This window comes from Staurois parvus, unplaced genomic scaffold (genome assembly GCF_062004578.1).
Source record: "Staurois parvus isolate SC_StPar_1 unplaced genomic scaffold, SC_StPar_1.0 ptg000155l, whole genome shotgun sequence".
NCBI classification, from domain to species: domain Eukaryota; kingdom Metazoa; phylum Chordata; class Amphibia; order Anura; family Ranidae; genus Staurois; species Staurois parvus.
In genome coordinates, this window is record NW_028317951.1 from 13,472,687 (window position 1) to 13,495,875 (window position 23,189).

The following is a 23,189-nucleotide window of genomic DNA, read 5'->3' on the forward strand; positions in this document are numbered from 1 at the left end:
AGAATGAAAAGAAGAAGAAGAAGAATGAAAAGAAGAAGAAGAAGAATGAAAAGAAGAATGAGAAGAAGAATGAAAAGAAGAATGAAAAGAAGAATGAGAAGAATGAAAAGAAGAATGAAAAGAAGAAGAAGAAGAATGAAAAGAAGAGGAATGAAAAGAAGAATGAGAAGAAGAATGAAAAGAAGAATGAAAAGAAGAATGAGAAGAATGAAAAGAAGAATGAAAAGAAGAAGAAGAATGAAAAGAAGAAGAAGAAGAATGAAAAGAAGAATGAAAAGAAGAAGAAGAAGAATGAAAAGAAGAAGAAGAAGAATGAAAAGAAGAATGAAAAGAAGAAGAAGAAGAATGAAAAGAAGAAGAAGAATGAAAAGAAGAAGAAGAAGAATGAAAAGAAGAATGAGAAGAAGAATGAAAAGAAGAATGAAAAGAAGAATGAGAAGAATGAAAAGAAGAATGAAAAGAAGAAGAAGAAGAATGAAAAGAAGAAGAAGAAGAATGAAAAGAAGAATGAAAAGAAGAAGAAGAAGAATGAAAAGAAGAAGAAGAAGAATGAAAAGAAGAATGAAAAGAAGAAGAAGAAGAATGAAAAGAAGAAGAAGAATGAAAAGAAGAAGAAGAAGAATGAAAAGAAGAATGAAAAGAAGAAGAAGAAGAATGAAAAGAAGAAGAATGAAAAGAAGAATGAAAAGAAGAAGAAGAAGAAGAAGAATGAAAAGAAGAAGAAGAATGAAAAGAAGAAGTATTCCAGTACAGCAAAAAGTGTATCTGCAGAGAGCTCCGCTATTTCTGACAGTTCTCTGACAGTTCCTTCACATTTACAGCGGTTGAAACATTGTATCTATTTATTTCCGAATAAAAACATCTGTATCCTAAATGGAAACAAATAGATACAATGTTTCAACCGCTGTAAATGAACTGTCAGAACTGTCAGAAATAGCGGAGCTCTCTGCAGTGACACTTTTGCCGGCTGATCAGGAAAAATTTGATTCGTGCACCCGAAGTTTGCTAAAATTCGGATTCGATGTGAATCAAATTTTTCCTGATATTCGAAACGAATTCCACTTCGCCAGGTTCGATTTGCTCATCTTTAGTTGTCAGCCATGCCTGCTTCATTATAGATTACAAACACAACCCTGTTCTTATCTCCCTCCCCCTCCTCTTCATTATTATTATTATACAGGATTTATATAGCGCCAACAGTTTACGCAGTGCTTTACAATATAAGGGCAGACAGTACAATGACAATACAAATTAATACAGGAGGATTCAGAGGGCCCTGCTCGTTAGAGCTTACAATCTAATTTATAACCCCTCCTTGAGCACAGGCAGAAAGCACAATAAGTTAGCAGCTCACAAGATTTCTGGCATTATCAGCAGGTATTTTTCCAACTGATCAAATAGATATAACAAAAAACAATGGTATATTTTGCAGACCAAAATGGAGTGAATAGGAGAAGTTCATTGATACACTTTAAACTAGGGTTGCACTGATACTGATACTAAGCATTTGCAGGAGCACTTATACTCATGCAAATGCTCAGATACCTGAAACCCATACCTTTGTGGTGCGATTTGAGCACATACAAAATGAATGGGCTCAAATCGCACTGCAAAGAATCACATGTGATTTGAACAGGAATGCGTTATGCGTTACGATTTCTGTCCGTATCTCATGCGGTTTCCCTGTGGGTGTGGTGATATTTGCAGTGTGATTTGAGCCATTCATTTTGTACGGGCTCAAATCACTCCACAAAAGTATTGGTAATCTGTATCAGCGAGTACTTTAGTACAAGTATTGGTAGCTTGAAGGAAGGCCTTAACTGTCACACATGGGTATGAATGCATCAGGGTCCTGTAGTAGGAACTATAGACAGGAGCAGACTGACCATTTCAGCACTTGGGCACTGCCCCAGGGCCCAGGGTCAGTAGGGGGCCCCATGAGATGCCCTTTCATAGGCTGTTTGGAGTGTGGTTTGAGTGCCCCTGGTACTTTTCATAGGCTTTTTTGAGTTTGGGCAAGGACACAGGGGCCCCATAATCCCCTATTGCCCGGATGCTCCATGAGTTGCCAGTCCACCCCTGACTATAGGTTTATATGGAGTTGGTTGCCATAGTGCTTTTTCTATTAATTTAATTTATTCTGTAAGTCCACAGACAGCAGTATTCTAAAAACTTATGGGCTGTTATGAGTAAGGCCAACCACAGATGGGCAGACTTCTCTGCAAGAATAAAGGACAATGAGACATAGTCCTATCAACTGTAGTACTGACTTAAAACTAACTTAACTGGATGCATGGTTTTTATGAGGATGACTCTGAAATTTTTGAAGTCATAGTCAAGCAAGCAACATTTGTAATAGCAATGGTAACCTAAATATCCCTTTCAGAATAGAGATCCTTTAAGAGGCATGCACATCTGCAAATATTCAGCCTACAATCACTCCAGATGCTGTGATTTTAAAGCTTGTTAATGTATACATTTTTGATACATTTAACAGTTGTTTTTATGTTTTTAAAAGGCAGACATTCTATGCACTTGAATTGTAAAATATAGGTCAATAAAGTCAAACTGCATCTCTGTTATTTTTAGTACAATTTAAAGTAGAACTATAGGCAAACCTTTTTAAAAAAATTTTGGATAGAGTAAGGGAAGGTTATAACCCCTGTCAGATTTTTTTTTTTTGCCATCTGTGTCCCATAGCCAAACAGGAAGTGAGAAATTAAGGGAATTCCTTGGGGACCCCCAGGTAACCAGAATTAGTATCCCCATTGGAAGGTGTCCTCTCTATTACTTTTTGGGGGACAACCCAAAAGGTGGGACTTTCCTTTATTTTCAATGCTAATGGTAAAAAGGACAACTAGAGAGGGTGAATCTCCCTAATGGGGACACAGACAGCAATAAAACCTGACAGGTGTTCTAATCCCTCTCCACTCTATCCAATAATTAAAAAAAAAGTTTTGCCTTTAGTTATACTAATGCAACATAGCTTGCGAATTGGGCTCATAAATATTGATTTTTAACCTAAACTTCATTTTCCAGCACTCAAAAGCAACAGAAAGAGATTGTGATATTAATAGGTCTATATAGCATGTTCATACAAACTGCCTCAACACAGAAGTGGTATTAAAGTATAACAATGCTGCAAGAAATTGGAAGCTGCCATTACAAATAATCTTCTGCAAATGCTTAGTGCCTGTCTCTCTGTATCTTCAGACCTTTATGAGTCACTGACCTGGAACAAGCATAGAGCTAATGAAGTTGGAAGGAAGTCAGAAGTCCTTATCTGCCTACTTGTTCCAGGTCAGTGACTTAGAAAGTATTGAAGCCTACTGAACGTAGGCAAATGGTATTTTCAAAGGGAGAATTCGACATTGGTCTTTATATTATCTTAGCACAGGTTTCCTTCCAGGATACTTTAAAACATCAGGAAACAGGGATTAATAATTTGCAGTGATAACCATATACATTAATCTTGTAATTCCAAACCCATAAACCCTTCTGTCATATTAGTTTTCAAAGTTTTTCAGCGGCAGCATTTTACTTGTGGAGTCATCATGCAGTAGCCCATATGCTATTACCAGGTCTCATTAAAAAAGGATAGTTTATAAAACTGTCTGTCTTGTATTACTATAATACATATTTTCAGTGTGACTTAATACATAATAAAGGCATTAGGACTTCATTAGGAAAATACAATATATTCTGTACTATACCATAGCAAACAGTTAGCAGTCATGTCTTAGACTGGGGTGAAGAGGAGACCCCCAATGAATTCCATAACCTGAAGTGTTAGCTTTCACCTGAATGTGCCTTTTGAAAATTTTTTGTAAATCTCAGGACTGGATGGACAGAAAAGCAAATCTTTTGGTCAGGTAAAACAGCTCTCTTATATGTATTTCAATTATACCCTGTTACCCAGAACAAGTATGCAGCTGAGGACTGAGGACTTATGACTATGACTTTGGTCGGAAACTCAAAGTATTGAAGCCAATGTGTAACATATATATACAAATGGTAGAGACTCAGTACAGTATGGCGACGACCATGGTAGGATGATTTTCAGTTCCTGAAATTGGTGGAACTAATGGAAAGGGAGTGGCATGGTTTGCCTTGGCTTTAACTCTAAATCAAGCCATATTCTTTATTCTCTCAGGGTGGCTTTCTCTTTTTTTTTGCCTTGACATGTATTTGAGTTGCTTTGATTTGCTTCTGAGTTGTATGTGACCGTATGAGTTAGTTTAACCTGCTTTAAATTGCTTTGAGGTGTTATCAGATGCTTTTACAACTGAATTGGTTCATAAGGGAAGAAAATCTCTTTGTACACAGACAAGTGTCTCTGTCCACAAGCTCTGTCTGGAGGTATTGTTAATTATTTGATCTAAAGCACAATTGTAATACCTGAAATGCCTTCATATTTATTATCATTAAAAGTGTTTCCTGCAGTAAAATTAAAACCAATTAAATTTTTCTTGTACACAGAATCAGCTGACTTAACACTGACCTCCAACAATGTAGTTCTTTATTTTCATGTACTTAGTCCTCCCAAAATAATGAACTTGAATGTGTAACAATTACAATTGTACAAAACAATTAAAGAAAGTACCTCAATTATTTCAAAATGAGATTACAAAAAAAAAAAAGAAAATTAAATCTGGTCCCTCAAAAGTGAAAGGAAAAAAAATAAAATACACATATTTAAACAGAAATTGAACACTTCATTTTACAAATAGGATTAACAGGAACATAACAACTCACAAGCTTGCAGACAAACAGCATAAAATAACAGGTACAATTTTAATCGGAGGAATCATGCGCTCATGGAAGAAATTAAAACAATTTGTACAAGAGAACAAAAAACAATTGCATTACAAAAAATTAAGTTGCATCTATTTTTCATCTCAGAACAAAGGAAATGGTAAAAAAAACTGAAACACAATAAGCACATACATACAGAATTTGTTTTCCAGACACTGGAAAATCTGTGAGTGCCTCTGACAACATAACAAGTATAACAGTGCTATCTTATGTTGACCAAAAATCATAAGTCGAAAAAAGAAGAAATAAATACAAGTACATGGGTAAAAAGTCAAAACACTGACTGACAATGATTGTCTAAAATTAAAAAGGTTAAAACAATGATTTGGCAAACATTGAACGGTACGATATATTAGTGGTATCAATGGTGAAAATGACCCTTAATGACTTGAGCTCTCTTTGAGTACTGAACATTGTAAAATTCACAATATACACATAATTTCTTTCCCCCCACAAAGTAATTAAGACATAATTAAGGAAAGAACAAATTATTCCCTGTTATTTTTCTACATTAAGTGATAATGTACATTTGTAAATATCTACTTCTGTTTAAATACATGAAGCTTGTGTAATAGAAACTGTCTGTGTTGAAGCGACTTTTTATGTCACACTTGTAGTAAAGTAGTGTGTATAAAAAAAGATTCTGATTTTCTTTTTCCTTTTTTTTTGAGTGCTTGTAAATGTGTTAGGATAACACAAAAATGATCTGGAAGACTCAGCGTCCACCAAAGTCCATTAACTTCATAGTCCACCTTTTTTTTTTTGCTCTGGAAATCAGCAGCTGCCTTTGCTGTGCAAAACAAAACAATGAGAATAAATAGTTTTTTTTAATTAAGGTCACCAGACTTTAAGATGACCCTGCAGGTAATAAGGCATCCTGCTCCTCAGTCTTTTTCTTCCTAAACTCTTCCACATGGAAGAGACATGCTAGATGTTGGACTTGGCCCCAAAGAGGTACCATCACTATGTCATACATGACTAATAGAGTGTAAAGCAGTGGATTCGGCAGCTGCCCTTGCCATGTTGTGCCACATACTAGGGGAATTGTGGGTTGCGCTATGCAGTGGTTCCTGGTCTGATAATGACAGCATCATAGCATATGCCTAAAAGAAAAACAGAACAGAACATTACACACATTGTAAAATAACGTTGTTTAGTGCAATTACATACAGAACCTATCACAATTTCCACACGTGTTGTAGTTTAAAGATTTGGTAAATGTGAATGCTGGAGAATTAGATAAACAAAACTATGAGAATGTTTGTGCAAGAGGTATCATGAGGATGCCCTGTACCCAGGGATGTCATTATCACTGGGCACCAGAAGCATGTGTTTGCATTTCCTGATAGGTGTTCCAGGTCTTGATACTCTGACCACTCACCACTGCAGCAGCCAGTATCACTCCCCATGTGCTGCCTGCCAGGACAAAAGTATTCAGATGCAAGGGCTCCTCCTTGGCTCTAATGTGCCACATGTCAAGGGGGAACTTGGGAGGAATCTCCTTGCTTGTCATGCATAGTCTGAGGCTTCGTAAATTCAGGTGGGGGCAACAATTACCGGAAAGGTGAGGAATGAAGCTTCGTGCTGGCAGGAGAGATTTGGAAAGATGAAGATTTGTGCTAGGAGGAGAGATTTTGGGGGGAACGGTGTATGTAGATTTGTACTTGAAGGAGAGATTTTGGGTAGGGTGAAGGGAGAGGGGAAGGGGGGAATTTGTGCTTGGAGAGGGGATTTTAGCAAAGGTAGGAGTTCTGTAATGGGAGGGGATAATTGTTACATTTTTACTTAAGAAGAATGTTGACTTGCAGAGGAAAGTTGTGGTTGTGTGTGTGTGTGTTACATACCCCTGAGCCATATATCGTGTGTCTTTTGTACTTCTGACCCATGCATTCTGTGTGTTACTAACCCTTGACTCTGCATTCTGTATGTTACACACCACTGACCCTATGTGTCCTTTGTGTCATATATTCAACAGTACTTCACGCTGTACATAAACACCCCTGCAACCTGTGCATTACATACTCCTGACCCCTGCGCTCTGTACATTATGTGCCCATGACCTTCAAACACTGTGTGTTACACACTCCTAAAACCTGCACTCTGTTTTATACACTCCTATCCCCTGCACAAGGTGCATCACATACCCCTGCATTTTGTGCATTATATACTTCTAACTTGACTTTGGCACTGCAACTTAAGGTGCAGTGTGCAAAAAAAAGCCTGACATAGTCAATTTGGTAGTTTTGCAGGCTTGCTGGTACCTGTGCTGGGAAATCTTTTGTTTGTGATGCACTCTGTACATTACCTACTCTTGACTTTTGCACACTTTGCATTACACACCCTAGCGTACTATGTCATAGACTCCTGCAGTATATACACTATATTCTACATTACATACTTATAACACTTCACAGTTGCTTGTTGCTAAGAAGTCCCTGACAATTTAATGGGGATCTGGACAAAATGTTAGCTATGTGTCTAATTTCATTATACACAAAAGCATATGTAATGGAAACATTTCATTTTTAAAAAAATTATTTTGCTAAAATTGATTTCGCTGGGGTTTATACATGTCTGTGAGACTCTGGCTTGTGGCACAGCAATTAAAGAATATGTTATGGGTACAAGGAAGCTCATGTTTTATTTAACTATGCCCCTTTAAGCTCTTCCCATTCACAATTTGGCTTTGTGCACATTAAATTAATCTTTTTGGAGCCCCCCCAAGGTGCCCCAAGTATTTTGCAATCCTAGCAATGCCCCTGCTTGCACTGTTTCCAGCTCAGGTTATATTGGTGCACAACATGGTATAAACAAAACATTTCCTAATTGTAGAGAGGGTCTTTCATTTGTATATTTGTTATTCTACAGCTAAGGACATTATGTCTGAAACATGTAAGCACCTATTATTTTAATATGACTGAATAAATTATTTGAATTGATGAAGGTTGCCTGTGGGGACTCAGGTCTTTTAAACTGTAGATCCTTAAACGTATGACAAAGCATAATGGGGTTGATTTACTAAAACTGGAGAGTACAAAATCTGTGCATGGGAGCCAATCAGCTCCTAACTTTAGCTTGTTCAATTAAAAAAAAATGGAAGCTGATCGGTTTCTATGAACAGCTGCACCAGAGTTTTAGTAAATCAACCCCAATGTGCTGCTCATGTGCACTATGAAGAAAGAGTTATGAAAAAATATGGGGTTATGTAATGTAATCACTTTAAATCATTTTAATTGTACCTTTATTTCATTTACAGACAGGAACAGTTCAACTAAAATGCTGAAAAAGCTATTTTATTATAAGATACTGTGTATTGTCACTCATATTTATGTGTTGTACTTACAATTTTATTGTTTTGTTTGCTTATTTATTTCTTCATTTGTTTATTTTAATTAAGCTGATGGTACCTTTGAACTGCAAAAATAGTAGCTCTTTGGTAACTCAGTGCCAGTTTCCAGTTCCCTCCAATACACTAAGTATGATCCTCTCTAGCTAAAGATAATTGTAGTAAAGATAATGATCATTCTCAATGTCGTATTATGAAACTTAAGGCGGTTAGAATTTCTACCTGTTCAGCAAGGACCAGCTGTGATTCTAGCTATGTATGGGCAGGTTGAATGTACCCAAGCTGATTGATCAACTTGAGTACAACTAGCCTGTCAGATTTTACACTTGATTATTGCTAGCGGCTATTATAGCCCATATCAGTAATTACTGTGTTCTCCCAGCAGGGATGGATCCCCCCCACACCCCCCACCAAGAGAACACAATGGCTCCGCAGGAAGGATTTTCCAATCAACACAGTCAGGTCAAAAGGTGGTCAACTGCAGGTCAGTTTCAGCTGTCAATGAAATCTGAACGATCTCAGAAGCATCTAAAAACTGATTTCAAATTGATGCCATTGACATAAGCCCTGAATGTCTTCTGGCTTTTCAAAGTCAGAACTGTCCTTAAATATGATGTTTTTCTCCTAAATGGTAAACTTGAAAACTAGAGATGGACTTTACAATCTTTAAGAAATCGTAAAATAGTTTACCTGGGATTTGGATTTTCTATAAAGTGGCTGTTTTAATTCTTCTGCCAATTGTGAAGCAGTGAAAGCAGCGAGATCATCATCATTATATTGACTGTCATCCATTTTTCTCATCTTAAGACTATCTGTGAAGTGCCGTATGTGGTCCAGAGCTGACAGACCAGTTTTGAAATCTTCATCATCATACCTGCAAAACAAAGGGGACCAGCTAAACATCTTTAGTCCTGGATAAAAAAAAACATTTACAAAACAAAGTATTCCAATAAGGGAAAAAAGATTTAGGGTGGCTTTACACCAATAGTACGGTAAAATGTGCATAATAACCACCTCAATACCAGGCACTTTCACCCCCTTCCTGCCCAGGCCAATTTTTCAGCTTTCAGCGCTGTTACACTTTGAATCATAATTTCTCAGCCATGCAACACTGTACTAAAATGAAATTGTTATAATTTTTTTAGACAGAGCTTTCTTTTGGTGGTATTTAATTTCCTCTGTTTTTTGTTTTTTTTTGCGCTATAAATGAAAAAAGACTTCAAATTTTGAAAAAAAAGCATGTTCTTCTTAGTTTCTATTATACAATTTTGCAAATAAGAATTTTTCTTCATAAATTGTAATCAAAATTTATACTACTACATTTGTTTTGGTAAAAATAACCCAAATCTGTGTATAATATTTGATCTGTGTGAAATTTATAGAGTCTACAAGCTATGGTTACAATCATTGAAAATTGATCACACCTTATCACACCTGCTGTACTGACGGCCTATCTCATTTCCTGAGGCCCTAACATGCAAAGAAAGTACAAATACCTCCCAAATGACCCCCTTTTTTTTTACCCCTGAGGTATTTAGTATGAGGCATAATGAGTTTTTTGAAGTTGTAATTTTTTCCACAATTCTTTGGAAAATTAGTTTTTTTTCCACAAAAATGTCATATTAACAAATTATTTCTCACACATGGAATAGACATACTTGCAACTACAGCTCAAAACACATTCTGCTACTCCTCCTGAGTATGGCGATACCACATGTGTGAGAATTTTTCACAGCCTAGCTACAAAGAGAGGCCCAACATCCAAGGAGGACCTTCAGGCGTTGTCCACTTTAAGACCAGGCCGACTTCTGACACTTTTTGTTTACAAGTAAAAATCAGTATTTTGCTGGAACTTAGAACCCCCAACCGCTTTAATTTTTTTTTATTTTATTTTATTGGTGGGACACTGGTACACTGACAAATGTTTTTGTGAACTGGTACACTGTGACAGATGTTGATGTGACACTTGTATACTGTGACAGATGTTGACTGGACACTAGTACACTGTGACAGATGTTTTATGCACTGGTAAACTGGTACAGATGTTGATGTGACACTGGTACAGGTGTTGCTGTGACACTGGTACAGATGTTGCTATGACACTTGGACAGGGACAGATGGTGCTTGGTGTACTGTGTGTGGATGGCTGCAATCTGTGTTTTCTCTGCATAGCTGAACACTAAACTTATTGGCTATGCAGAGAGCTATCACAGGCATCAGCATCCCCTCTCCTTCCAATCACAATGTCAATGTCCCGATCTGTGATGTGCTGTGTCTGAGGGATAAGCCATTGCAGGTTCATGCTGCTGCATTGCCATAAGACCTTGCAAGGTGCACATTCTGACAGGACATTCAGGATCGACCACTCAGACAGGGAGAGCTCCCACCCGGCCGTTTATGTGTAGTGGCTGGGTGGAAAGTGGTTAAAATGCGTTACCACAATGCACAGTAACACAATGCACCTTATATACTGCTATTTTAGAACAAATACAGTAGGTGATGAAGCAGCGCACTACAACACACACATCATGTTAAAAAAAAGGTGCATGTCCAGTTTTTTGTCTGCTATTATGTGTTAGTAGGCAATTCCAAATGACACAGCATAGGAGATCATATGAAATACAGCACCTTAATATGTGTGTGATAATGCACTGCAACACACCATAAAGGTGTGAAGGGTCCATAAAACAATACCAAAATCTTAGCAATGCTAATCAATTACTTGCAGTATAGGTGCAGTCATTACATATATGAGCTCTGCTACCTGATAAACAGTGTTACACAATGGTTGTGTTTTACTGCTCCTTGGTACAATGCAAGTGTATAAGTTGGCAAACTCCATGAAAATAAAGCACCCTTTGAAGCAGATGTCTTATCTCAACATGTATTAGAAAAATGTTAGGGTAATTGCACTGAGCCAGTCAGAGCTCCCCCAAGTTGCTAGTCTACAAATGTATATTTGTAAAATATCAAACAAAATGGGAAATCTTGTAAAAATAATAAACTTACATAAAAATAACAAGTTACGTGCTAACAGAAAACACTACACTTCCCTTGTAGCAATTACTGAAATTCAGCATCCCTGTGCAGGGGGGTTTCTTGACTATTCAGGACCTTAGAACTTGGTGTATGTTAAGATACGGTATTGGAATACACTTAGTTTTTCAGCCTACTTAATAGCAAATTTATTCTGTCTCTCCCAGAGTCCCATAGCTAGCAGAGTACTAAACATATTTGTAAAGCATATACTGTGCTTTACCAATGTGCATGAGGTTTTTTTTTTAATGGATCCTTAAGCCTGGTACACACAGGCAGTTTTTTTTTTTAAAACTGAGGAGATAGCGAGGAGCACACTGTAGAAACTCTGCAATTTTAGTACAGCAATCTCTCAGCTGAGCTATTCATTAGAGTGCATAAACCTACCAAATTATGTACCAAATTATGTAGATGCATAATCATAATATTGAAATATTGTTCTGACATTGGGACCTCCCCCTCCTCCCCGCCAGAAAATACTGATCAGCACTCACAATCATTGTCTGCGAGCACTGATGAGATGCCGATTGGCTTCTATTTTCCAGCATATCTGTTCTGACAGGGGGACCGCCCCTCCCCCCTGCAAGATTACACTGATCAGCATTTACAGCCATTGGCTGTGAGCACTGATCGGATGCCGATTGGATGCTCCTTTTCCAGCATGCCCGTTTAACAGAAGCCAGATGTTCAGCCAGCTTCTGTTGGACAGGCTGTTGTACACACAGGCCAAATGTTGTCCAGTTTATTTTAAACTGGCCAATACTGCCTGATATTTGGCCCCTGTGTTTTCCTGGCTTTAGTTAAACACACATAGGGTGGGAAGTGCAAATAGGAGAGAACTCAGGTAAACAAAATGAACCAACCTGTTGGGGGTGACTTTGCAGTTTAAGGCAGCCTTACTCTCTTCCTCAAAGTCATTGTCACGGCAGTTTTCAAGCAAACTTGAATTTGGTTCCTTCAGTGATTTCTCTGTAGGGTCATTCTCCTCCTCATCTTCATCCAGAATAGTGTCATCCTCTATCTCATCATCATCCAAGATATCAGAATTCTGACCAGTCAGCATAATTTTATCATGACTCCCATTCATCCTAGATGAAAAAAAATATCATTAAGGTACATAAAAACCTGAACAGACAGGCTTTGAGTTTTCTACATAACTGTGCTAAAACATTTTATGTTCACCCTTTCCATCCATTTAATCTCAGTGCTGCTGATTTCCTGCATCCTTTTTTGCAGTCTTGTCCTTTCTACATGCACAGAGTCTAGCAACTGCTGCACATAATTTCTTAGGTCAGGTTGCACTAGTGAATCATGTCTGTACTATGTGTGACAGCACTGCCATGTGTAGTCTTTACTGGAATAGCATGTGACAGGGTGCCAACACACCTGAGGGTCTCCTAAAAAGTTTAACATGGTGCTAAAGGCTGAAGGATTTTTACTTTCATCCATTGAATGCATGAGGGTATAAAACCTTCTGTGTGCAGTTCCACCCTCCAGCCTCTAATACTTACCTGAGGCCGATCTTAATCCAGCAATGTGCACAAGAGCAGAGGCTCTCCCAGCTCTCTCCCTCCAAATTGGCACAGAGACAGCAATGAGAGCCAATGATTACCATGTGATCATGTGTCTATGAACACACAGAATGGGTTTCAGGAATGAGCATGCTATGGGAGCACTTAACAGGGGAGAGGAGCCATGAGCGCCTGCGGGGGAACCAAGAAGAGGATTGTCAGGGCTGCCCTGTGCTAAATCATTGCACAGAGCAGGTAGGTATAACATGTTTATGATTTTTAAAAATACCTTTAGTATCACTTTAAGGAATGGCAACAACTCATCACACTTGCTAAATGAGTCCGTAACCCTACCAAATTATGTACATGAATAATTGCTCCTGACAATGCAGGAGTACAATTGAAGGACAGGGACAGAGCATTGTCACCCTATAACAGGAAATGCCTGAGCAAGGGCTTTCATAGCAGGATGACTGGACATTATTTGATTAGAAAGGTGCATAATTAAAAATACTGAACATAAAAATTTTAAAATTAATTTAACATGCTAAAGCTTCTATAAGATTTCAGTCTAGTCTGAACCAGCAAGCGTGTAAAAAAAAGGTCTAGTCTTTCCTTTAGAAAGCTATTTTTCCTTCTGGCTGGATGGTCTTTTTTATGTGTCTGGGAATGGGAACCAATATCATCATTTTGTTTTTATGGGTAAAAAAGTTATCATTGCATTATACACTGAGATCTCCAGCTCTTAAGCTGTACCCTGTTTTTCAAATATCAGCTACCAAATAACCTGTCTTCAGAAAATCACTAACTTCATTTTAGCAACATCTAAGCAGTTTATATATAATTCTCCCTTACAGCATTGTTAAAGTCAATTAGTAGTTTCTAAGATTCCTTCCCAACTATACGACAGAACAGTTTTATAGCTACTATATAAGGGGCTTTTTTTCTTAGAAAATAACCTGTCTGCTAAATCATCTGTAGCCACATTGGAAATGATTCAGTAATTCTCCAAATTATCTTGTACACTTCCCAGACAATGGGTTTCCTCTGTATATTAAGACTTGACTATTCAGGGCTCTGTTTTTCTTTGACATCCCTCTCTTCTTGAATACGTCTCCCCCACCAGGATACATGAAAAGTCAACACTGTTAAAAAGGGATCAATGTAAAAAGTCAGGAAATGATTTATTTAAAACTGAAGGGCTGAATAAGCAATGAATCCATCGGCCTCAAAACAGGATAATTACTGGCAAGTTCAAAACACATGGTGACTACCTCTATCTTTTATCTGAGTATAATGATTGTGCATTTGGACCACCAGCAGGAACTGGAAAAAAATAGTAGGTGGCATTGCCAAAATAATGGTGCTAGTTATGCTACATCACATTTCTCATGGATGAATGTTTCATGAACTGGACCCAAAGAAAGGAAAGCTTTATGATTGAATAAACAGATTTGCTAATTACGTCTCCAAGTTCAGTAATTTGCCAGGGATAAAATATCCATCAAGCACAGTCAGAATGCTGAATTCTGAAAAGGAAACACTGGCTGACCCTATGACCCTCCCTTCTTATTAACTTCCTGTTTAGGGACATGTTGTGGCCAGATGTTTAATGCAAGTCACCAATCAAAAGACAAAGGAAATATGATTAAAAAAATACATTCAGACTTTTTCACCACAATGAATTACTTAAAAATGTGGTCATTATTTTTTATATTAGGTTCCATGTATTTTTAGATGCTATTGACTTTCTTTTTTCTTTCATGAACAAGGCTGACATGTTTTGTGCATCATATAATAATTATCTCTACTAATAATAATACATTGTTTTCATGTGCTTACAAATCAAAAGACACCAATGTATGTGCTAAACTCGTTATTCCTTATTTGTATTTTTTATTTGCTCTATCTGTTGAAGTCTTTGCATCCATCTATATTCTCAAAAAATCAATAAGGTGCCCATCATCCATTCTCACAAGAAATAATATACTACTGGCCATAGGATGACTATTGGAGTGTATGCATGACAAACTATAAAACCACAATAACATGACTTTTTGGTTGATGTTCCACTGTTTTCACAGATCACAACACATGACACTAATATTTTAACAAAAATGGATGTTATGTCTCATATATAATTCCACATGTTTGAATTTAGCAATCCATTGGTCTATCACTGTTTGAAAGCGATTTTATCTTGCTGTTCAACAGCAATGTTCATGAATTTGTTTTAAATTAGATTTTTTTTATTACAATTATTTACATGGTAATTACATGTGGCTAAAGGCTAATTATACAAACTATTATATTACAGTATATTCTTACCTGTCTTCTGAGTTCAAAGGTGACTGCTTGCTTTGGCTGCTGTTGCCAATAAAATTTCGAATTTCTGTAAAATAAGAATCTTCCTTGTCTTCCAGAATGGCTCCTGTGCCTTCAGACTCTGAATGAGGGGAAGATGCAGCTGTACCTATGGAGGAAATAAAAAAGGTCAATTCTCATACTCCCACAGTGCAGTAACACATACTGTGCATTGTGTCGACAAAGGCTGAGCCGAGTCTTCAGGCATAGGGAGGTTTGGGAAAAACACCATTTACACAAAAAAGTGTCTAGGGTCAATGAGTAGAAAAGATGAAATCCATGTGTACACTCAACTTCCTATTGTCTAAAAAACAGACTCCCTCCTGCAGCCAGACGAATCATACAATAAATATAGCAACACCGCGGTCTCACAACCACACACATGTATGAAGTGTAGGGTCTTATATGTCTTTCAAACAGTTTTTACTATAAAAGGGGATCAGCAAACACAGCTTGGCCTTTGCTTTATGTTCATTTACAGTAATACTTGCCTCTGACAGCCCATTTTTCATTTTTATTTTCTCAGTCACATTAGAAGCATAAAGCACTAAATGAATACTCTTATGACACTCATCACAGATTAAATATGGCATACCAGAGAGGTTTCCATTCTCATGCTTCTTTAGATGTCGATCTAGGTTAGTTTGCTGACCAAAGCATCTATCACACAAGTGGCACTTGAATGGCTTCTCCTTGTTGTGAATGTTGCGGACATGCCGTTGGAGATTGGAGGAGATACTGAAAGACCGGTCACAGTATTTACATCTAGAACCAGGAGACAGACAGAGGTTAGTGAGCAATGTTTAACGCAAGACACATCACAGCAGGTTAGATCAAACAGAACCTTGCTTGTTTTTTTGTGTTAATCCAACTTTGCAGATTGGACTCTGATGTGTTTTTATGCTAGTACAGCACTCCAGAGAAGAGGATATAGAAAGCATTACCTGTCTCAGGCACTGACATTCTTTCATTGTTAAGATTATATTAAAGAGAGAGCTTCAAATATGTAAGTGGGCACAAAATAAAATACTAAGTGAAAATGAAAGGCAGGGTTGATTGGTTGCAACAGATGAAAAAGGCTCCGCTTCAATAAAAAAAAGTGCAAGATTTAAAGAAAAACAAACATACATACTCACCCATGTAGCTGCAGCATCAGTCTAATGCTGACCAAGAACTGAGCAATCACATGACCACTGATCGCTCAGTTCTCAGTCTTCACTGAGCACAGAGTGGTGACTGTCAGTCATTGGCTCTCTGCTCTTCCTCTCCAGCTCCCACTGGAATGCAGGGCTGTGAAGGGGGAGTGGCTGGCTCAAGCTCTCAGCAGAGCACTGAGAGGCTGAGTCAGCTACCAGTCAGGCATCTGGATGGATCCCACAATTATAGCTGAGATCCCTCCAGAGCCTGGACTGGCTCTATGATGTCAGCCTCTTGGCTTTAGCCTGCTGTCGGCTGAATATGGTGCACGAGTGTAGAAATAAGTGTACTCATGTGACTTAGAAGAGAAGTATGGCCAACACAGCTTTGGCCTTACTTCTCTTTTAAGATATTTTTATAAATGGGTAGAGGGATCTAACTCTGCAACGTTTCCTAAATGTAACATTTAATATTTTCAATCTTTATTTGTATGAAAATATAATCAAATAATCCTTTCAATGTTCATTAATGTTTTCAATAACTTTGTTTCTATATATAGTCTCTAATTTTATATGTGCCCGGGGTTGCCATATATGATCATTACATGTTTAGGTTCTGCTTTCTTCTATACAGTGCTACATATTAGTCCTGCTTTACTGTTCATTGTTTCAGAGTAAATCTATGACCCAGACAACTCCCTGAAAACAATGCACTGCCTGTGGGGCTAAGTTTTTATATAGGTGGGTCAAATACAGAACTTCCTCAATTGGTTATTTCATAAAATATCTTTGATACAAATAAAATTTACTTTAAAGTGTAAACCTGCTCATATTTTTAGCTTTGGATAAAGTAAAAACTGGCACCTTCCTAATTAACATATTAAGAGAGCAAATGATAAAGGATTTACCCAGATGCCACGACACAATATTGCAAGTACATTCAAATTGTATTTAGTTTTATCAAAAAGATAAAATGCATCAGCATTAAATAATTATAAGCTTCTTGAAAAAAACATACATGACCTTTCCTTCCAACTTATATGTTTAGATATATCCGCATGGAATATAAAAACGTAACATGAAAAAATGATTCTATCATGAGCCCCATTGCAACCTACAGTCAGCTTTATTCAAAAAAAGTGACTATATGCTATTGCTTAAACATTTCTAGAAGCCTCTTTGCAAATTAAATAAAAAGCTTAAATGAAAAACAAAACAATGTATTTTCCTCATAGTTCAAGGGGACTTGTATCTGATAGAACAGATTAACTTGTTTGTAGAGATAGATAAAATCATTGCATGACAGATACATGAAATGATGAAATGGATATGAAGAAAGGACTGTAATACAATCCATACAGAACTCAGTAATTGGACTCAAGTAATATTTTTTAGATATAGAATGGCCAGTCAAATAATTTAGAAAAGGGGCTCCCACAGCATAGAATGTGTCTGTCTAATATCAAAATGACCATAAGTTTCCATAGGTCAGTCATGCTAGCATCCCGAATAGCAAGTGGATCACACTGTTCCAACATACAGTATGCTTGAAACAACTCCATGGGTATAATTGTAATATTGTACACCCCTATGCATGAAGACTATCAGATACAAAAGATTGTTCCTGGCTATCTCATATGGCCATACAGTAATGCACATTGTAATCTGTACAGATAGCACCAAGTGTGCTTACACAACAAATGGCATATAATGCTCCAGTCAAGTGCAACTCATATAGCACCCTTAAATAAAGGGCTAGTTACTGAAGTGAAAGTTGGTTAGACAGTCATACAAGCATGGTAGCTCAGTTAATCTACCCAAAATGCCAGCATAAACAGGATACTTAACAACATCTTATGTTGGGCTGTGCAAGCAAGGCCAATGTAAAGAAAGAGATAGTGGTTGAACAATATCCATGGCTCAAAGTAAGGGTCATGCAAAGATGTTCAACAGCATGTATCTGACATGTTTTTTCATAACGGTATCATCAGAGGAGCATTTGTCAACTAGATGGGATACAGAACTAAAAAGCCAAAAAAGGGGGTTGGGTTGGTAGATTTCCTCTAACATCCTGTTGCATCTCAGCAGCAGGTAGTAAATAGAGATTTGCTAATGGTACGCAGAAAGCAAAAAAAATAAAACACAGGGTTTTTAACCCTTCCCTACACTATGATCAACTAGTTTTGGTTATACACATATTTTAAGGCAAATGCTGCAAAAAATCACATTGCGTCTGCTACAACCAAAAATATTCAGATGTCAACTGGAAAAAAAATCTAATAATGTGGATCCAGCTGCTGATTATGGGCAACATAGAAAGTCACCAAACATCTACGCTCAAAACACTGACATTGCCACATTCAAACAGGTTTGAATATACAGAGATTATCATTGATCAGCTTACAACAAATAGTGCAACATAAGAGGTTGACATACTATCAAGAATAAAACGGCAAGCAAATAGACTCTCACTCTCTACTGCCACACTACACAAGTTACCTTATTTAAAGAGACCCTTATGTGAAAATGCAAAATCACGTATATATATATATATATATATATATATATATATATATATGATTTTGCGCACCTGTGCCGCCCTGTAGCAGTATTTCTGCTATAGGGCGGTCGGGAAGCGGTTAATGTACACATATCCAGTAAGCAGAAAGAAACTCCCTTGTTATTTATACCTTTTTCAATAGTGATTTTATTGTAATTATAGGATATCGGTTGTTAGGAAAATAGCTTGTATGGTAAGATATTGCAGTGTGCTAGTACTGGCAAAGATGATTTGAATTGTAAACTGAATACCATGTGTTACAGGAATAATTTAGCAATAGATGATGGTAAAGATTTCAACATGAACACTGATTCACCAATCCTCTTTCATTACCAAGCTTCTCAAAAACTTATTATAGTTTTAGTCATTGCAGTTAATCTGAAGGGATATACAGCCAACACCAGCTGCTAGTAAACAACATATAGTCATAACCAGCGGCCACTCTGTTTTAGGTGTGTTGAGGAATTGGAATCAGGTGACCTATGGATAAACATTGAAAAAGAGGTTTATGTTTTTTTAGGTTGGTTTAAATAAGGTCTGCTGATTTCAATTGTTTCTTAAAGGGGACTATAATGTTACCAGGTCACTTTATTTTAATGTTTATCATTTTGTAAGCATAAGCTTGATTCCTTATTTTTTGTTTTATGAATATAAATGTAATATAGGGTGCACCAATGACTCAGAATTCACCAAGCATTATGGGTTTTCTAAAGACAGAGAACAGAAGCAGTTAAAGTTCATAGTTTCTGACCTTTATTCATCCAGCTGGCATATGGCATAGCAAATAGCACCAAAATGATCTACAGTAACAATGGTTGGCAGGCCACTTCAGCCTGTCACTTTAAGGTTTTTTTTAATGCTATAGCAGCTTACTAAATTAGGGCTTCTGTGTCTCATAAATCACTGCTTTAACATTTTCTCTTGTGTGTGCAAATCACGGTTTCAGCTATTGAGCTTTTGAGCTCTGTAAGCAACAGTTTTTTTTAGCATAGCAGATAAATATAACTTGGAAACCTATGAAAAGGAGCTCTGGCTAAAGGGAACACAAAACATTTATATATGCATTTTTTACATTACCTACCAAAAAAACATATTTCTAAAAAAAATATTTTTAACTTTGGCCATAGTAAGTGAAGAAAAACCATACAGTACATACAAAACCTTTATAGATACCAATTAAAGGATAAGTCTACATGAAATTGTTTTTTTTTTTTTATTATAAAGCTGTTCATACACCAAGCTCTGAAAGCAACAATATTGTGGGTGAATAACTTTAAGTAGGTTAGGGGTTTATTTGAACAGCAATAACAAAACTGATAAAATCTGAAATATTTCATACCGGTAAGGCTGTTCTCCTGTGTGAGTCCGTAGATGCCGCGTTAGATTTGCAGATCTTGGGAAAATCTTCCCACAGTACCTAAGTAAATAGATAAGAAATTCACTTTCCTACAAAAGAACATTACACTGTTTTATTACTTGCTTGACCCCCACAGAGTTAATCCAGAACTAAAATGTCAATGAAAGAATGCATCTCACACAAAGGACTCCACAAATCATTATTTTCACTTAATCATTTTATCATTTACTCTGTCAATATCTGTATGTTCTTCCCCAATGTACATTCTAAGTTATAATAGTATTGATATCTTCACTGTTCTCTACAGAAGGTGTAAGCCATAGGAGGGAAGCTGTCATTCTCAGTGTTTTCCACTATTGTGGAGATTTCACAAACATGTTTGTGTTTCTGCACTACAGAGGTCTTCATCTTTTCTCTAAGCCAGTGATCTCCAAACTGAGGCCTGGACACAGCACTTTGCTTGCCTTTATCCAGCCTTTGGGGCACTGTTCCTTCAACTGATATGAGGTACTATATTTCCCACTGACAACAAAAATGATGCACCATTCCTTCCATTGATACCACTGATGAGGCACTATCCTTCCACTGAAACCAATGATAAGGCAAAGTTCCTTCCAATGACAACAATGGTGGGGCACTATTCTTCCTACAGACGTCAATGATATGGCAGTATTCCTTCCATGGACACCAATGATGGGGCACTATTCTTTCCATTGGTACCAACAATGGGGCATAACTCCTTCCACTGACATAATGAATGGGCACTATTCCTCCCAATGTCACCAATGATTGGACACTACTCCTCACACTGACACCAACTATTGGGCACTATTCCTTTCACGGACACCAACGATGGGGCACTATTGTTTTCATTGGCACCAAAGATGGGGCATAGCTCCTTCCACTGACATAATGAATGGGCACTATTCCTCCCAGTGACACCAATGATGGGACACTATACCTTCCGCTGACACCAATGACGAGACACTATTCTTTCAATTGGCACCAACGATGAGGCATAACTCCCTCCACTGACATAATTGGGCACTTTTCCTCCCAATGACATCAATGGTGGGGCACCATTCCTTCCACTAACACCAATGATGGGGCACTATTCCTCCTCCTGCTGAACACAAGCACTATGGAATTTTCTACCCCCACTGATGTTAAGCCATTTTCTACTCTCACTGACCATGGTCTGGCCCCCTAAAGTTTAAAGGACAGTAAACAATCCATTTGTTTAGAAAGTTTAGAGAACCCTGTTCTTTGCTCCAGTATTATTAACAACATGCTGGGGCACTGTTCCAATACATTCTATAGGGTGCAAGCATATAAACTGGCATTTCTACCTCCTGTTTGCAGGATTTCCAAGGTATAGAGCTGGGATAGTGTGCATTTTAAAATAACCTCTGCCCATACATGCATCTTTTCACCATAATTATGGCTATTTTTTCCCAAATACTGTTCTAGGTCATCATCATTTCCTAAAGCTAGGTTATTAATAACCTTATTCTTTTTACCAACCCTAATTTCATATATTTGCTATCACAACATTCCCTTCCTTCATTTAAAACACTTTCACTTGAATTTTTTTAGGTGCCTTAGACTTCAAGCAGGATCTAACCTTCAGTACAAGTTTTTCTGGTCAGTGTCACAGAAAAATATGTATGCTTGGATTGCCTGTCTAGCTCATCTTAACGCATGCAATGCTATTACTAGCACTAGCACAAAGATTTTAGAAGTGACACTTTCCTTAGAAAACTATGAGGCCCTCCATTACAGGCCCTCTTTTGAAAATGTTACTTCCCTGGCTATGTCTAGCTTTAATGCATGCTTGTTCTGGGTCAAACCTTCAGAAAGCAGTGAAGCCAAACCAGTAGTATGACAACCGGGGAATTAACATTCCCAAAGGAGAGGTCAACATTGGCATCTGCAGTACTTTGCTTTACTCATGACAGAGCCCTTGTCTGAATAGTCTTTTTCTTCTCCCTGAAAACAGTAGGCTATAGGAGTGTCTGCTGCACCATTAAATTGATGTCTGATTCAGTTGAAACAGGCTTCATTTGGCAACAAATATCACCCTCTGAACAGAATGTAATTGACAGTATGTCCATCTCTCCCAGCTCAACAGTTCTCTCACAACTAACTCCATTCTGTCATTTTACCTCTCAGAAGGAACCACGTGTCATTAACTTGAATTAAAATCATCTCCATTTCCACAGTGCATATCCACATAACTCCAAATTAGAATCATATGTTTTTGTACCTGCAGGTATATCGTTCTTTTCCTTTTCGAAGGATATTTTCTGGAAGGGCAGATGCTGAGGTTCGAAAGTTAAACATGGAAGGAACAGATTGAATAAGCTCACTAGCCTCAGGTTTAAGGACATTAAAATTCTCTAGCTTTTCCGCCATGTTTTCTATTGCTGACATCTGCAAGTAATAACAAAAGCATAGTGTTAAGCTTTAGGATAGTACTTTTTAAATATGGTTATTGGCTTTCAACACAATAAAACTTATTAAAGATTCTAAACTGATAAAACATAAAATCTTGTTATCTTGTTAAAATAAAGTCTATTCACTATAGTAATGGGCCTTATCCAATCAGCAGCCATCATTTGTGAAAGCAATCAGCAGCCATCTTTCATGTATCTGTCTACTAAATATTTCAGGGGATGTTCTTGTGAAGCAACATCCTGTGAGTAGGCCATAGTAGAAGTAGTCACTCACTGATTTTTTCTTGGCAAACTTGTTTGCTAGCACTAGTTCTGGAACTATTATTCAGAGTAAGGCTATGACTGCTTCCACGAAAGCCTAATCATGCAGGTGTTTTGCTTTATAACAGAATTCCTATTAGAGAGATGAAATCTGAATGAGTGCTATACGTTGTACTTCATTAATAATTATTGTTCTTTGCATTACTTTGAACTAAAGTAAAATATGATAAAACTAGAACAATTTGTGCACTAGTAGGACATTACAATACTATATTACATACAATCTTCAAAAGCTCACCACCAAATCTAATAAGTCTAGGTTATGACTCACACAGTAAAAATACTAT

At 37.3% G+C, this 23,189-nt stretch overlaps 1 protein-coding gene across 2 annotated transcripts in view; it reads right to left on the minus strand.

Annotated features, from left to right (window-relative positions):
- Positions 1–4,497: 4,497 nt before the first annotated feature.
- The window catches only part of MECOM (MDS1 and EVI1 complex locus), a 72,693-nt gene continuing 54,001 nt past the window's right edge, over positions 4,498–23,189 (minus strand). For both annotated transcript variants that reach the window (XM_089675472.1, XM_089675470.1), the window contains 7 exons: positions 22,392–22,558; positions 20,108–20,185; positions 15,668–15,837; positions 15,037–15,181; positions 12,061–12,285; positions 8,852–9,035; positions 4,498–5,918 (listed from right to left, as the gene is read on the minus strand). In XM_089675472.1, coding sequence (XP_089531598.1) covers positions 5,784–5,918; positions 8,852–9,035; positions 12,061–12,285; positions 15,037–15,181; positions 15,668–15,837; positions 20,108–20,185; positions 22,392–22,558 — 1,104 coding nt within the window. In that variant the 3' untranslated portion in view covers positions 4,498–5,783. The remainder of the gene's footprint in view (positions 5,919–8,851; positions 9,036–12,060; positions 12,286–15,036; positions 15,182–15,667; positions 15,838–20,107; positions 20,186–22,391; positions 22,559–23,189) is intronic.